We start from the raw sequence: 16222 nt of genomic DNA, 5'->3' as shown, positions 1-16222 counted from the left end.
CTATAATCTGTGGAATAAATGCATGTTTATTTAAATTCTATATTAGGTTTGGTTTAAAAAGTTCTCGATTCTCAACACGTACAGTGTGTTGCATAAGTATTCGCACTTTTTTTTTAAAATCATTTTGTCCTGCTGTAACTATAAGCTTTACTGAATATTGTTAGGATTTTATGTGACAGCACAACATATAATAGTGCTTAATTTTAAAGTGGAAAACATAATGTAGTTTTCACCAAATTCTTACAGGTATAAGATTAAAAAAAAGGTTTACTGTGTGTTTATATTGATATTCAGTCTTTCAGGTTGTGAAATATGAGTTCACAGTCTGACCACAGTTTCTCAAGTAGAGCTAAGATTGAGCTTTCAGTATTATCTAAACCATACATGAATTCAAATTTGGACTTTGACTGGGCCACTCTAATGCACAACATCATATGTGAGCTCCTTCTATCCCTCTCCATGTTGAACAAAAGGGTCCCCACAGGATGATGCTGTCACCACCGTGTTTCATGTTGAGAACATTATCTCCACGGTGACATTAAGTGTGGATCTGCTCTACATATGTTTTGTATGTTAGATTTCATGACCAAAAGACTTTCTTCTACATCTTTGCCGATCCTCCACATGGCATGCGGCAATCTGCAAACCAGTTTCTCTTTTAATATTTGTTCCAATAAATGCTTTCTTTCATGCCGCTCTTGCATGAGAGCCAGATTGGTTGAGTGTGTGAGTAATAGTTGTCTAATTAAAAGATTTTTCTACCTTAACCACGGATCTCTGTAGCTCCTCCCGACTTACCATGGATCTGTTTTCTGCTTGCCCAGCCTGTCAGGTTTGCGCGTCCTGGTGGGTTTGCAGTTGTGCCGTACCGTTTCCAACTTTGGATATTGTTTTTGCAAGCTAGCCCATCTGTAAGCTTCTCCGCATTGCACAAATTGACTTTAATTTACTAATTAAGTAATTACTGAGGGAAGGTGGTTACGGCGTATTTTATATTGGTGGCCGAAAATAAAAGCGTAGCACAATTTTTACGTTTCCACTTGTGAAAAAACCCCCAAACATCTTTCATGTTGCAATTATGTGCTGCCGTTTCTCGATCTGTCACATTAAATCTCAATAAAACACATCTAAATTTGTAAGTGCAATGTGAGAAAAGGTGAAAAGTCTAATTTAATTTATGGGCATTTAGTCGTAGGGAGGGAAGCACAACGGAGTGAAGTGCATAAAAAACAACAACAAGACTTTCTGTGAAGTACAGGAAAGTACTAGTTTTTATTCCTTCATAATCAAACTTCACAAACAGCTTGAACTTGTACAATACCTCAGAGAGTGAAAATTACAAAAAAAGTGCTGGTAACATTTACAAAAATCATCCTTACTTAGCAACAATCAGTTTATTCTTCCACACTTTTTTTAGTCTTTTGTATTAAGGCTTAATACTTCTTTATAAAGTATATGCAAGATAAGTCTTCACAGTTTTTCGAAAAAAGTCACAATATTATGTAACATAATGAAGCTTTTACGGCTATTTTCTTTATAATAACAAATACACATCACTGGTAAATATATGTGAAATACAGGGCTTATTGTAAAATGGCAAGTAATGATACTGTTTGCTGAGATAAATTGATTCCACACACTGTTATAGGAACGTTTTTGACATACCGTTGCTTAAACTGATAAAAGGATGAAAAGAAAATGACAAGCATAACAACTCGAGAGATCGCCTCTAAACTTTGGCACATCCCTTGAAGAAATTGTTTTTATAATTGTGAAAAATTAGGTTTAGATTCGAAATCATACATATGGAAGAATAGCTAAACTGGCATAAAGTGAAAACATGCTGTGTAAGTAAGGTGCTAAAATCAGAGATATTACACTGCCAGCCTTTTTTTTTTCCTTTCTTTTGTTGCTGTTTTTCCCCCAATGGACTGACATGATTAAGGTGCAATTGTAAGACACAAAGCACATAAGTCTTTTCTGATGTCACTGAAAAAAAGATTACTGGATATAAACAAACAACAAAAAAAAACTTAATTTGACCAATAGTCTTGAGGCGACCTCGTATACTCATGCATTCCCATGGATTTTGAAAAATAAGAATATTTCTTGCTGAAGTTCTGCAACTCTAACTGTGGCATGTGAAAGTAAAAGCTGTATTCATGGTATATGTTATTTGATTTTTTTTTCTTCTTTTTTTTTTTTCGTTGTTTAATTTTACTGCTGAAACTGTGAAACAAAATAAAAAATAAAAATAAACTGCTATATAAGGAGATGGACGTGAAAACTTAAACGTGAAACTAAGCCGAGATATATTCACAAGGATCCTCTAAGCTGCACTGGTTTTACAGGTCAACAGACGAGAGCTCTAGCCCTAGACTTTACCAATTTCACCCTCATGCATACTGTACGGTTAAAGTGACGCAACAAGCTCGCTTAAATAGTCTACATCACAAAAAAAGAAAAAAAAAAAAAAAAAAGCAATTTGGTTTGTAGTGCAAACACAATTGGCTGGCTTCAGCTTTTCAATAATAAACAAACTCACCAAGGAGATTACAAGAAAGGCACGTACTTATGCTTCCTCTAACACGCAAATTTAGACAAAACCGCAAACATCTTTCAACAACACCACGAAGCAGAGGAAAAAACAGGAAAGCCACTACATCCAGATAAATAAATAAAAAAAAAATGGCAAAGTTTTACTGTGTGATTTTTTTTTTTTTTTTTTTTTTTTTGTTTGGGGAAATTTACATGTACTCGTCAACGAAACCATATCTGAAAAGTTGTGGCTGCTGTCAGTGACCTCACTGAAAAAGGATGACGTATGGTACAGTTTGGTAGACAAAAGATTCTCTGGACGAGAAGCCAATAACGGTGTGTTTACAGAAGCACTTTTTGGGTTTTTAATTATTTAATTAAAGCCATTTTTATTTTTTACATTTTTGTAAAAATAGCAGTCAAAGTGACCAAATATGCAGAGAGCTCCGTGACCAGTGTTTTTAAATGTGCACAACGGTGGGTACAGCTGGGTTTTATCTTTTGGCATTTTCTTTCTTTTTTTTTGTTTGTTTGTTTGTTTGTTTCTCTTCAAACGTGTTGCAGGCTGTGTGATGCAGACAAATGACACTGACTCATCGTGAATTATTTCTTTTCCTTTTGACATCCTGAATCCTGCTTCTTATGTGTAAGTGCTGCGTATTTTGTCCAAAATCGTTCACAGGAGGAAACAACAGTTTTAATGCCACTCGATTCTGGACAATAATACTCGAGGGGAGAGGAGGAGAGAGAAGGGCAAGAAAACTAAAAAGAAAAATTAAAATCAAGTGGGGGAAAAAAAGAAAGGCAAAAACTCTGCTACAAACAAGATGTGGATGTGCACTTCAAAGGGCGACACGTTTTGTACCTACAAGTATAAAAAGAAAATGGTCAAATATCAGCACTCGCACTGTAGGGACAGTGACAACCGTACGGTTTCTACGGTTGAAAACGTGTGGAGTTCGTTATATTGCTTTTAGATAGAAGAAGACCAAAAAAAATCAGTCTAGTGCAAATCTCTTTTCTGGTTTGAAAAGTGGTGTTTGGTCTGATGATTCACAATCTGCTTTACCGTAGAGGGAACCGGTCAGATGAATGTGATAACTGCTTAGGTGAGAAGTGGCGTCCCTTTATATGTTTTTCCTCTGAAAATCTAAAAGAGCACTCTTTTCGTTTTTGTTTTTTTGTTTTTTCCAGAAAAAAAACAGAACAAAAATTAGTCACCAGTCTTTACCATGCAACAATTTGGGAATATTTCCTGTTTTATATACCCATCAGCTAACCAGCACCAACTCAACATCTTTTATGATCCTGTTTTTGTTTTTTTTTTTAAGGATCATGTCATTCATGCTCCCACTCATGAAGCTGGGAGGAAGAGCTTGGTCTGGCGGCTCACATCTACGCTCGCGGGTGTTATCTGTGCAGTTAAGTCTGTCAAATACATCTCTCAGCTTGGAAATGTTGGAAAACTCACTCCAGTCCAGTGTTTGACAAATCATATAAAAAACGTCCTTGAACATACATTTAGAAAAAAAAAAAAAAAAATCTCCTATTTCAAAACAGCAGTCAACACATTTCAAACAAGCTTTTTTTCATAACATCAATAATAATAATATAATAATAATAAAATACAGACCAACTTGGAGCATAAATTATCAAAAAAAAAAAAAAAAGACAAAGTGAAAACACATTACTGCAGCATATATTTCAGGGTTGCTTAGTTTTGATGTTAAAACTACCTTTACTACAACAGCTCCACTTCTGCCAAGTTCAGAATTGTATCCGAGAAATAATTTGTAGGGAAATAATGATATATCACGCTAAAAAAGAAGAAGAAAAAAAGAGCCTAAACAAAATATACATTTATTTCAATGCACATCTCATAGTTTAACTTAAGTGCATGTTTACAAAAGCATCTACATACATGATATGGCAGCAGAAAGCCTCATAAAAAAGTGAAAAGAAAATCAATTTAAGCTGCTTTTTTTTGTTGTTGTTGTTGTTATTTGGGAACATGAAATTTAGGGTTTATAAGTGTGTTTTGTTTTTTTTTTGTCGTTGTTGAAATCTTCGGCCCAGATGTACAACACGAAATGAAGTACGATAATTGAATTTTCCTATTTTGAAACCACAGGATAAGGAAGCATACAGCAGACTTTTACAGTGATGAATTATTGTCTGTGGTCAAATACCGAAATTCCCCAAATGTTTTTACATTCATCTCACAGACGACGTGCGTTATTTTTATTTTTTTTTTAATAAAAAATTGGTTATAAAAAAAATGGTATCTCATCACATATTTGGATTGCATTGTGATGGATAAATCCATCGCTTAATTTGGTTTCAGTGTAGTTTTTTTTTTTTGTTCACATATTGTCAGGTGATGATTTCTTTTTAACCTTGACTAAATTTGAGTTTTTTGAACTGCTCAGATTGAAAGATGTGAATGATTACTTCTTTTTTTTTTTTTTGGCTTAAAAAAAAAACAACCTACAAATATGTGCAAAATTAACATCTTGGTCCATCTCAAGTATAAATGGTTGAATCTATTCTAATCCACATTGTCAGATTAGTATTTTAGGGACAGCCTTATTAAAAAAAGTCTATTACAAAAACACAGAAATACATAAAAAAAAAAAACAATCGGACAAAGTAATCTGAAGTAATCCCATATGAAGGAGAAGAAAAGAAGTGTACAATAGTTTGCAAAATGTGTGCGTGTGTGTGTGAAGAAAACCAACACGTTATTGAATATCACGTTTTGCCCGAGCAACGATGCAACATTTACAATCTGATACATGTTTCAACATGCCATAAGTTTACATCACAGCTACTGTGTCGGATTCATTTTTATGTTTTGTTGCATTTCTCATTTAAAACAAACAAACAAAAAAAAAAAGGATAGTCTATTTTGGTCTACGATAGGCAATTAACACAATCCACAAAACTATAAACAACCAATCAAGTGACAAAGCGTACACGCAGTTTCACAAGCATCCTGCCAAGAGAAGAAAATCTATAAGAAAACAAAAAAAGAAAACTTAAGCAATCGAGTTTGATTGCAGGAACCCTACTCACATAAAAAAAAAAAAAAAGAAAAAAGGAATTTCTTCAAAAACTGAAGTTATCCTAACCCTTCTTTGGTTTGTGAAAACAAAAAACTTGTACAGTTTTTTTAAAAGTATCTCCTAATAATTTGCAAATTACCACAACTTTCAGAATCGCGCTAGAAATCTCTAATCAAAGCCAGGCGAATTGGCTGAGACGGCAGCAGCAGCGTCAAGGATCTCGACTTTTCCATTTGTATTTTGGGTTGTTTTTGTTTTAAAACTCGTGCGTCTGCACGATAAAATCGTGATCCACACATCCAAGAGAAACAGAGCAATAGAACAGTGCGTGCTGCCTATAAAACCAGTCAGCACAAGAATAAGCTGTGCTCAGAGCTTAAGAGGTTATGAGATCTTACGAAGAATTTGAATAACGGATCAGGTTTTTTTTTTTTTTTTCTTAAAAAGTAAGGGAAATGCTAATTTTACTCAAGCATTATTGGAACTATATTCTCGGGAGTATGGAACAGATTTGCCGTTAAAACGAACTGATTTGATATCAGGTGGTTTAAGAGTGGGAAACAAATGCCAGACTTGAAGTTGGAATGTGCTGGACTGAAGACAGGAATGTATGTGTTTAGTTACGCTGCTGCACACTTCAAAACTTAATTGTCTCATCCGGCTGAACTAAGCCATAAAAAGGCCACAGTGACTGAAAAGACAAAAAAAAAGCCTTAAGAGTCGAGTCTTCAGAGGCTAAAACACAGCTGAGTCCCCTAATCACTGTGAAAAAAGAAAAGAAAAAAAGAGTTTGTGCTCTGCTAAAGGAGAGGGGTGATCCACCGCGGTCATCGAAGGACGACGTCTGATGAAAACAGGGGTAGCCTAATAACTGCATGTTCATATAGTGAATAGAAAGTAGATTTTGTTATAGCTTAGTATCGCTGTCTTATACTTTATAATCTGCTGTTTCACTGTGTTTGTAAAGCTTAAAGTCAAAACAGAATCTGGATATCTGTAGAACCTGAACAGACACTGTTTCTGAGAAGTAACGGTTAGATAGATGACATTGCCTATATGCCTATATGCTATGAAACTACGCGTGTCTCTGGTTAAATGGAAAGTTCAGAGTGCTGGAGTGATGCTCTGGTAACAAACAGTTAATATCTAACCTGCAGTAAGTCCATTGGCGCCTTCGTTTACAATAAATCCGGATTAGCTGGAGCTGGAAGCTGAGTTTTACGGCTAGACCAAGAAGGGCCAAGACCAAAGGGGACTTTTATTATCTTAAAGCTCAAATATATCATAATTGAGTCATCATGTTTGCAGACTGGGGGGTTATTTTCAAAGAAATTAACGGTTATTTATAAGGAAAATGGGAGGAGGATGCAATGTTTCTTTCTTTGTACTGAGACCAAAAAACAAATACAAAATCTAGTTTTCTGCAACTGCCTGGCAAAAAAGTAAAGGAATAAAATAGCATCCACTTATGCCACTATAAAATTTTTAAATTATTTTAAAATTGACCTTAACAGCAGGCAGTTACTCAAACCAGATACATTTCATGTACCTCTGTTTACATAGGAAGAGATTGTTAGGGCACTGCCAGTGTTATTAATGGTCTTATAAACCATTATGATGTTAAGATTGGAGTTTTATTTTTGTCCGCTCTGACCAGCCGTTAGCTTCAGCTTCAGGAAAAACTAATCCGGATTTCTATTAAACAAAGACACACAGGATGCGTGTCTCATGCAGGTGTGATATCGTGTTTAATTTGCAACCGAAGTTCACTTCAAAAATTATGAACCATGTCTTTAATCATAGCTGTTTTCTCCTATTTACTTCAAAAAGATGCATTGTGGAGGATTTAAAGATTTAAAATGGAAACAATCATGAGCTTCTCGTTTGGTCCGCACAAAGTTTTCATTTTAAATCTGTTTTATATTTTTCTTTCTGTTCCCGTTTCTCACTTCTAATTTAAGAATAATGGTACAATTTAAAAGTGCACCCCTTCCGGAAATTGGCATGACAACCAAGTTGGAGAAGGTTGGAGAGAAAACCGGGTAATTAGTCCACAGGGGACAGAATAATAAGCCATCCCAAAACCTTTTCATCTTGCAGAAGCTCAGTTTTGTAACTTGACTTGTGTTTATTTTTCTTTCAGTTTTGTTTTCGTGTTGCCCGTCGGAGCCAGTTAAGAGGCTGCTGTGCACGCAAAAATGTGTTTACCCGAAGCCAAAACCTTAAAATTCCCATTCTGTCTCCAAATTCTAAAATTGTGCCAATCAAGCATACAGTACAAATTATCTCTCTCTTTAAAAAAAAAATAAATAAATTATCTACACTGCTCACTGCTTAGATCTTTATAGCTCCCAGTTACACATAAACAAGGCTGCAAGTTACAATAAAACCTAAAGGATCCCTGTGAGGAAATTGGGCTTTGGTTTGCATGTGTAGGTGCCTTGTTATCAAAGCTCTGGACTTTGAAACCAACTTAAGGACTACAAGCAGCTTCCCACCTCCAACAGACTGCAAACCGTCACATTCATTAACAAGAAAGTACGAGTTTAACCAGCGACTGCTGTGCTCGTAGACGCCGTTATAATCTTGCAAAATGGCATTATTTACCAACAGGGAGATATGAAATATCCGGGGATTAAACCTGGATTTTATGTCGCCGTGACGGGCAGGTGTGTAAACGTTCCTCCGTCCAGCTCCCGTGTCTCCCCCTGCTGCTCACACAGCACCACTGCCCGCTCTCCCCACTCGTACAGTACATTCCAGTATATGGCTTGTTTGCAAATGGCAAATACTGTAAACTGAAGAAGAAGAAGAAAAAAACTGAAACAGCCTTCCGTACAAAAGAGAGAAATAACCAAGCTGAGCTTCTGAGCTAAAATCAAACCCTACTACTATTTAATTAAACGAGCATGACTGCGTTTTAAATCTTCAAATCCTCCAGATGGTACGAACGTAACACACGAACGAAACGAAAACTCGCAGATGTAGCTTTTACTGTATATGAATAAAACATTTCAGGTATTCTTTTTTTTTTTAAAGGGTTCTCATTTGCTGCACTCACAAGCACTAGGTTTTCAGCTGTACTAGTATAAATAGTATATTCTTAATAGCGTATATACTGTATTTGTGCAACGCAGGAGAGAAAAACTATGAATATTCTGTGTATAGTTGCTGCATGTTCTGGTAGGCACTTGTTAGGCATACTCCCTATATCCCACAAAGTACAGTAATACTCTAGCTGCAGTTAGGATTTTTTTTTTTAATCAAACTATCTGAAAATGTATTCTCTTTCTGCATGGAGATGGATACTCAAAATATATATAGCATATTTGTAACCATTTTACTCTTATATGCACTGGAAGGACAAAATGCAGTTTATTACTGTGTGAGTGGTGCTTCTTGTAGTCTACTTTGAATTGTGTGACTTGCCTGGATAAAAATAGAATCTGACTTTAAAATGTGTGAAGACAGACTGAGAGACGGACCCATGCTTTTCAGACTAAAATGACCCTGTTCTACGCTTGAAACGATCCATCTTCTCACCTCAATGCGAAGCATACATGGATATATAAGTACACGGTAGGAAAAAGAAGCAGACTACTCCTTTAATTCAGCCACGCAAAAATGCTATGAACACCACCATAATGACCACCAGAGAAGCAGGAAGAGTTCTGAAATAATCAACTTCAACAGTGAAATTTTAAACTTACTGCAAGAAGGACAACAATGTACTGTAGACCCCGTGTCTCTACGCTAATATAAACAAAACAAACAGGAATATATTTCAAACACAACACAAACGGCTGCAGGCTCAAGGCTATCATCTATTTTATCAATATGTTTTTCTTTTTTTTTTCGTTCTGGAGAATATGCGAGCGTGTCGCGAACAGAAAGGTCTAGACCTACAACTATAAGAAGCACGATTGAGGAAACGAGGAATAAATTTCAGGATAATGTTGCAACAACCTTTAAAATGCCTTGCTAAGTATTTATTACCCTTTAACCTTTATGGATTTTTACACATTAAACTGACAAACTTTTATGTTTCTTTTTTTTTTCGTGGAATTTTATTTGATAGGCCAACACAAGGTAGTGTAGCACTGTGAAGCAGAAGAAAATAAATGTCACACGCCCTCATGTTCATTACAGCGACACCTTAAAAATCCAGCCAAATCCAGAGGTTTCTACAGAACACTAACGAAAAACAAGGAACACACAATTCATCTCTGATTAACTTGTGGAGCTTTTTAAAGCAGTGTGGAAATGTTACATGACATATGACGGCGGCAGCATTTTGCTTTGGGGATACTGCTTGATAAAAGGCTGGATGGAGTTAAATACAGTTTGTAAAATACTGGGAACGAGGTTAACTTCCAGCAGGGCAACGAGAGTAAAAACATAATTTAAGCTTTGACCGAATTGCTTATATTAAAGCATACTTGCGTTTTAAAATGGACCAGTCAAAGTCATAACCTAAATCCAACTGAGAGTCAGTGGATTGTCCACATGCAGGTAAACCATGGAGAGTAATCCTATGAGTGCTTTCAGCTATTTTGCAACAAAGTTTGCACTAAATTTCATTCTCTAGTTGTTCAACAAAAACATCAACTTAATGGAGCCGAATGTAAGGATAGGCAATATGGACAGAAACTATTCTCTTAAATTTGAGACAATGACAAAAATAACAATAAAAAGTATGTAAATATTGATTTTCAATGTTACCTTTACTTTTACGACCATTACTGTTTGCTATTTCCTAGGAAAACTGCTACAAATGTCTCTTAAAAATAAAACTTACCCATTATCAGACTACTTTCTTACGCTACGGCATTAATTAAGGCAGCTGTATCAATAATTACTTTTATTCATACTTTCAAATAAACAGATTTTTATTGACCCTCTCAAGGAACCAAAAGTGCTAAAAAAAAACAACTGTTTTTGGAGTTTGCAATTAGTTTTCCATTACGAAGACAAAATAATGGTAAAAAAATGTCTCTAAAATGATTAAAGATGCAATAAATACCAATCCCTAACACACACACACAACACTCACAGATTTTTATTTATGAAACCATTTGAAAACCATGTATAATTTATTTCTTCACTACCCAGTCACGCACTACCATCTGTTGGTCTGTCGTAAAATCCCAGAAAATTTTGTTGCAGTTTGTGGTAGAAATGTGAGGAAATGTGAAAAGGTTCAAAGGGCACGACAACTTTTGCAAGGCACTAAAATTTAACTTTTTTTTTTTTTTTTTTGCAACCGAGAGAAGAATTAAGCACCACCACAATTAGCCGAAGTAATCTAAGGAATATATAACTATGGACAGTGAAGGACACGTGATGCTAATGCAACAAGGGGAAGGGGAAATGTGCTATAGCACATTATGACACACTGGAGCAAAAAGGTTCCTTCTCTTCCAAACCTCGTCTCCTATCAAACACCTTATGATACAAGAAATCAACCACCGATGGGACAAGTTCTAGCCCTCACCCAGGTCACACGAAGATTGGCTACTTTTGTTATTCCAAAAACAACATGAGAAAAAGAATTAAATATAAGTGATCGAGAAAGAACTCATAGTGTAATTGTGAAACCAAACATCTCAAAAACCAACACCAAGCTACTACTATTTAGACCAATGATACCACAAGGCTGGTTGTACTCATCTAGCTACAGTCAATAGTGCATTTGATATAGGTGTTCACATAAAAACACGTACGTAGAAATTTAGGTGCCATGAAGGAATGTTAGCTCACCGAAACACACCCACTACACCGAAACAGTTTGACTCTCTGTCTCTGCCTTTCTTTCTTTTTTTTTCTGTTTTTTTATTTTCGTTGGAAAAAGTGATGATGTTAGTTTGGCAGTGTTTGGAACTTGAACGGACGACGAACATCACGAGCTGCGTTGTGCCATACGAGTGGCGATACTGTTGGAAAGAGATCTCGGCAGTTGCTTACATATTTCTATTTAGTGCATTGTCTGTTAAGGCATGAGATTTAACCCTCCACGTGCTGTGTAGAGACAAATGTAGCACTAGCATGCAGCAATATTGCCAACTAGGCAACAACAGCTACCGAATAGGAACCATACACTTCATAGGCTTTTTTTTTATGCACACCATAGAGACAGGCCCAATCAAATGTTCAATAACATGCTAATTTTACTGAGGACCAACCACACACTTTCAAAGATCTTTTCTTACAAGTGTTTATTTTCTCTCATCAAGTTAAAGAAGCTGGAGCAGGATGCGTGCCAGCTGGCCTAAGCCAAGGAATTGTTACAGGTGCCTTATTAGCCCAAAAAGATTTGGAGAGCTGTTTTCTTATAGTACCTGCGCTGCATATTGCAAAGGAAGCCCTACAGTTGAGATATTCCACTTATCAACAATTTGATTAGGCTATTTACCGCACACAGACGCTCACTGACACACGAACACCGAAGGAAAGAGACATGACTGTGCACTAGTGACGGACTGATATCAAAGAAGCTGCACTCCATCACAACAGAAAGTTTTTTGATTTTTTTTTTCCAGGACACACACACACACACACACACACACACACACACGCACACACGCACACACGCACGCATGTCATTTACACACATACACACATATTATAAATCTATTATTAATAATATAATATTACTTCCGCCAACAGACTTTGACGGGAGGTTCTTTATTATTACTGTTGTTTCACTGTTAATGCTGTTTGGCTTGGATGTTCTCATAGGAAATTTCTGCACTGTTTCTAAAAAAAGAAAAAAAAGAAATCAAATAAACTCTTATAGGGAACTGACACGATAGAATATTTCAAAGGTTTAAACATAGATGAGCACACACAATGGTTAAATAAAATAAATGCTTGCATTAACACGCCACGAGAATATACTGAAGGTAACAGCAAGCCATAACAAAAGCCGAGAATTGAGAAATTTACTAAATGAAAAAAAGTTGAAACACCGCTATTCATGTGAACTCTTAAAAAAACGAAAAGAAAAAAAAAATCTCTTTTCTAAAACTATATCTCTGTTAACAGTAGTGCACTTATTGGTTTAAGCAGTGCAACATATATGCAAGAAAATAATGCAGTCCACTTATCAAGATAAAAAAAAGATTTTTTTTTCCTTTGAAATTGAATAAAAGAAAGTTCATTTAAGGAAAACGATTAAATATTAAGCACAGGCATTTTAAGAAAATGTGCAAAATAGCACTTTTTTTTCTCTGAAATGACAGGAGGTCTTTTGAAGACTTCCCTGAATGCAGTTAGTTACTCGCTTTATCGTACAACTACTGAAAGTGTTTGCTCGCTTTTAAAGAAGCAAATCCTTCAGGTTGCAGTTGCAGGCAGTTGCACGTGTGCATGTGTTTTTCTGTGTGTATGTGTGTGTGTGTGTATATATATAAACACATGTGTGTGAGAGACCTATTTTGGATATAAAAAAAAAATCAATGTAAAAGAATTAAAAAATATCTGTAATTAACTTTAAGTAGCGCAATGCATGAATGAGACGACATGAACACACAAGCTTCCACATCTACTCTACACATGCTGTGTCTTGGTGTTTGGGAAAATTGGGAATGTATGCTGTTTTTCCACACAGTCCATCTGCAGCTTGTGGTATATCATGAAACAGCGTGCTATCGATTGATGGGAGCTACTTGTTTTGCTTTCAGACTGTATTTCCTTTCAAAACGTTGCATGCCATTTGAGCCTTCGACGAGCGAAAGAGAGAAAGATAGAGAGAGAGAGAGGGAGAGAGAGTGAGAATGCACGAAGAGTAATGCACTCAGCTCCCACCTGCTGAAACAGCTCCGCAATCGTAATGAACAGGTTACACAGGTGTTCTAGGTTCAGGGCGGCAATTATTTTGCTTTTTAGTCCGACTCAAAATTAATTTGCGCCATCTTTCACAACACCGATCCAATCGGCAACCGTCCGACCCCCTCCCCGCGAAACTGTAATTCAATTATGAGATTAAAACCAAACAGGCTACTCAATAACAACAATAGTTGAAGTGACAAATCCGTTTTTTTTTTTTTTTCCTCTAAATCTATATCCCATAACAGTCGGGTGCAGGTTGAGGAGCAGCAATTATGAAGGAGAGAGTTTAGTCCCATATTCCAGCCTGCCTTAACTGTGAAAAAGGCTAAAAAAACACACACACAACCATCAGCAGAAGACTCTTCCATTTTTTCGTATGTTTTGCAGTGGAAGAAATCTAAGTAGCCTTAACAGTCTTAGGATATTAAAAAGGCAGTGTATGCAAATGAGATAAACTCTAAACTCCAGGAAAAAAAAAAAAAAGAGGAAACATATTTTTGCTCAAATACTGTCTCAACACACAAAAATTTAGTAAACGTTATCTTGACCGTCAAAATTCATGGACAATAATCATAAAACAGGTGAGAAATAATCACTTTCCCCATCGCTTTGGACGGGAGGTTACAATTAAGTAAAATAATTAAAATTGGTACCTTGACAACAGCTGCATTATAATCCCTTAATACCACAGGAATAAATAAAACCCAGTGTCAAATTAAGTACTCTCCTTTTTTTATTTGATAGAAGAAGGCAATCTTGTGACCATCAGTATTTTTAGAGGGAATATGTAGCCCAACCCCAGGTTTTTTTTTTTTTTCAGTTTTTTGTCTTTTATTGTTATCGTTGTTTAAAATTATACCACAGTAAGCTTGGACATCTATGTTTCCAAACTGGTCAATATGGATTCACAACTGCCATGATTCATGTGTCATAGCAATACACACACACACACACGCGCAGACGCGCACACACTTGGACAAATAAAAGAGACAGACTTATATGCAAAAATCACAAACATTCAAACATATTTGCTCATTTAAAGTCATTCAGACGTATCTAGACTAAAGGTGTGTTTGTGTGTATGTGTTTCTTTCGTAGGCCTTTCGGTAGTGTTCAACACATAAATCAGTATTTTAGGAAAGCATACATTTAGAGGCCCGCAGTTTGGATCCATCCAGTAGATCAATATCAAACCACTGAGCCTTAAGGCCACCATCTTTTTTTCTTTTAGAATAACAGGAAAAAAAAAAAAAGAAAACTTTTTTTTGGGGAAACTTAATGTGCCAGTGTCTATACTCATTACTCTTCATACCTCAAAATAAGAAAAGGAAAATCTAGTGCCATTGTATTTGTCATTCTTTCAGAAATAAGTTTCTTTTTTTTTTTTTTCTTTAAATTTGTACTTATCCATCGGAGACATGCATTCGCATGTGGTCATTGAAGAGCTCCATTTGGTCGAACTTGGCAGGGCAGACGGAGCACACGTAGGTGGTCCCTTCTTGGCAGCTTGCTTCGGCAGCTACACCCACTCCCGTTCCAACCCCGGCCCCTACTCCGGCGCCGCCGCTCACTGGCATGGCGAGGGCCACAACTCCGGCTCCGGGCTCGGGGACGGCTATCGGCATTGGGATGGAGACCGGGCCCGGGGTGCCCACACTCACAGACAGCCCCGTGATGGCGCTGGCGTTGCTGTGCAGGGCCATGTGGCGCTCCAGCAGGGTCTTGTGTGAGAACTTCTTCTTGCAGATGTAGCACTCATAGGACTTCTCTCCACGGTGCAGCCGCATGTGGACGTTCAGCGAGCTCTTCTGGGTGAAGCGCTTGTTGCAGATGCTGCACTGGTAGGCGCGCACCCCTGTGTGTGTCACCATATGTTTAATTAAGTAATCCTTCAGGGAGAACGAGCGCCAGCAGATGCTGCACTGATGAGGCTTCTCACCTGGATGTGCACACAACACAAACGCATTAAGAGACTGAAGCCCCCCCCCAACCACCACCAGAAACAATAAGGTTTGCACATTAGAGAGGAGTACTCATTTGCAGTGTCTGAACAATTACATCTGAACATGCTTCAGTGTTATTCTATTGCCATGTGTCTAAATGTACTCCAAATGCAATGCTAAAATTATGCTTTAGTTTTAGAGAGAAAAAAAAGCGTACTATTTGCATCACTCCTGGGAAAACTGTGCAAATCTTAACCTCCCCATTCTATTCCCATCTTCGTTTCTAGAGCTAATTTAGCTCCATCTGTTCATCGTGTAAACAGCCAACTTGATGAGGGCTTTGACTGAAATGTCAAAATCTGTGTGGTGCGGTCATTTTTAATGAAGGATTTCAGCATCCTCATGGTGTAGGGTGTATATCAAGCTTTCTAAAAGCTTATATCAAGCTATTAAAGACAAAACAATGAGCAAATAAGTGATTTGGAAGAGAGTCAAGTCCATTTTTTGACCCTTAATTCTCCTGAAATGCTGCCAGCAGTCTCTATATATGGACTATGTTGCAGGATTGTGTGCAGAAACACCTTAAGCTAGAAGTTAAGTAAACCTGAGCTAGCTTTGTTTAAATTTGTTTATTCCACTACGTGCTGCTTGCTGCAGAAAATATGGGGAAAGCTTCAATTTAAAAACACGGTTTTACCTAATAGAAAACCTCTTTCTCACAAAATTTGTAAATATAATTAATCCTTGGTTGCCATAGATTATTCAGATTTAATCTTGTTGAGTGATCGATCCATGATTTATCATCTCTTCCGTATGCTGCTCTGTCAGTAGCCTCCAAAGCGAGTG

The 16222-nt window shown here is 36.8% G+C and overlaps 1 protein-coding gene across 2 annotated transcripts in view; it reads right to left on the bottom strand.

The window, feature by feature from the left end:
• Positions 1-1242: 1242 nt before the first annotated feature.
• The window catches only part of zbtb20 (zinc finger and BTB domain containing 20), a 43070-nt gene continuing 28090 nt past the window's right edge, over positions 1243-16222 (bottom strand). For both annotated transcript variants that reach the window (XM_014996520.2, XM_014996523.2), the window contains one exon: positions 1243-15372. In XM_014996520.2, coding sequence (XP_014852006.2) covers positions 14837-15372 — 536 coding nt within the window. In that variant the 3' untranslated portion in view covers positions 1243-14836. The remainder of the gene's footprint in view (positions 15373-16222) is intronic.

This window comes from Poecilia mexicana, unplaced genomic scaffold (genome assembly GCF_051168715.1).
Source record: "Poecilia mexicana isolate PSO_F unplaced genomic scaffold, ASM5116871v1 scaffold_14, whole genome shotgun sequence".
NCBI lineage: Eukaryota > Metazoa > Chordata > Actinopteri > Cyprinodontiformes > Poeciliidae > Poecilia > Poecilia mexicana.
This window is presented reverse-complemented; position numbering and strand designations above follow the sequence as displayed.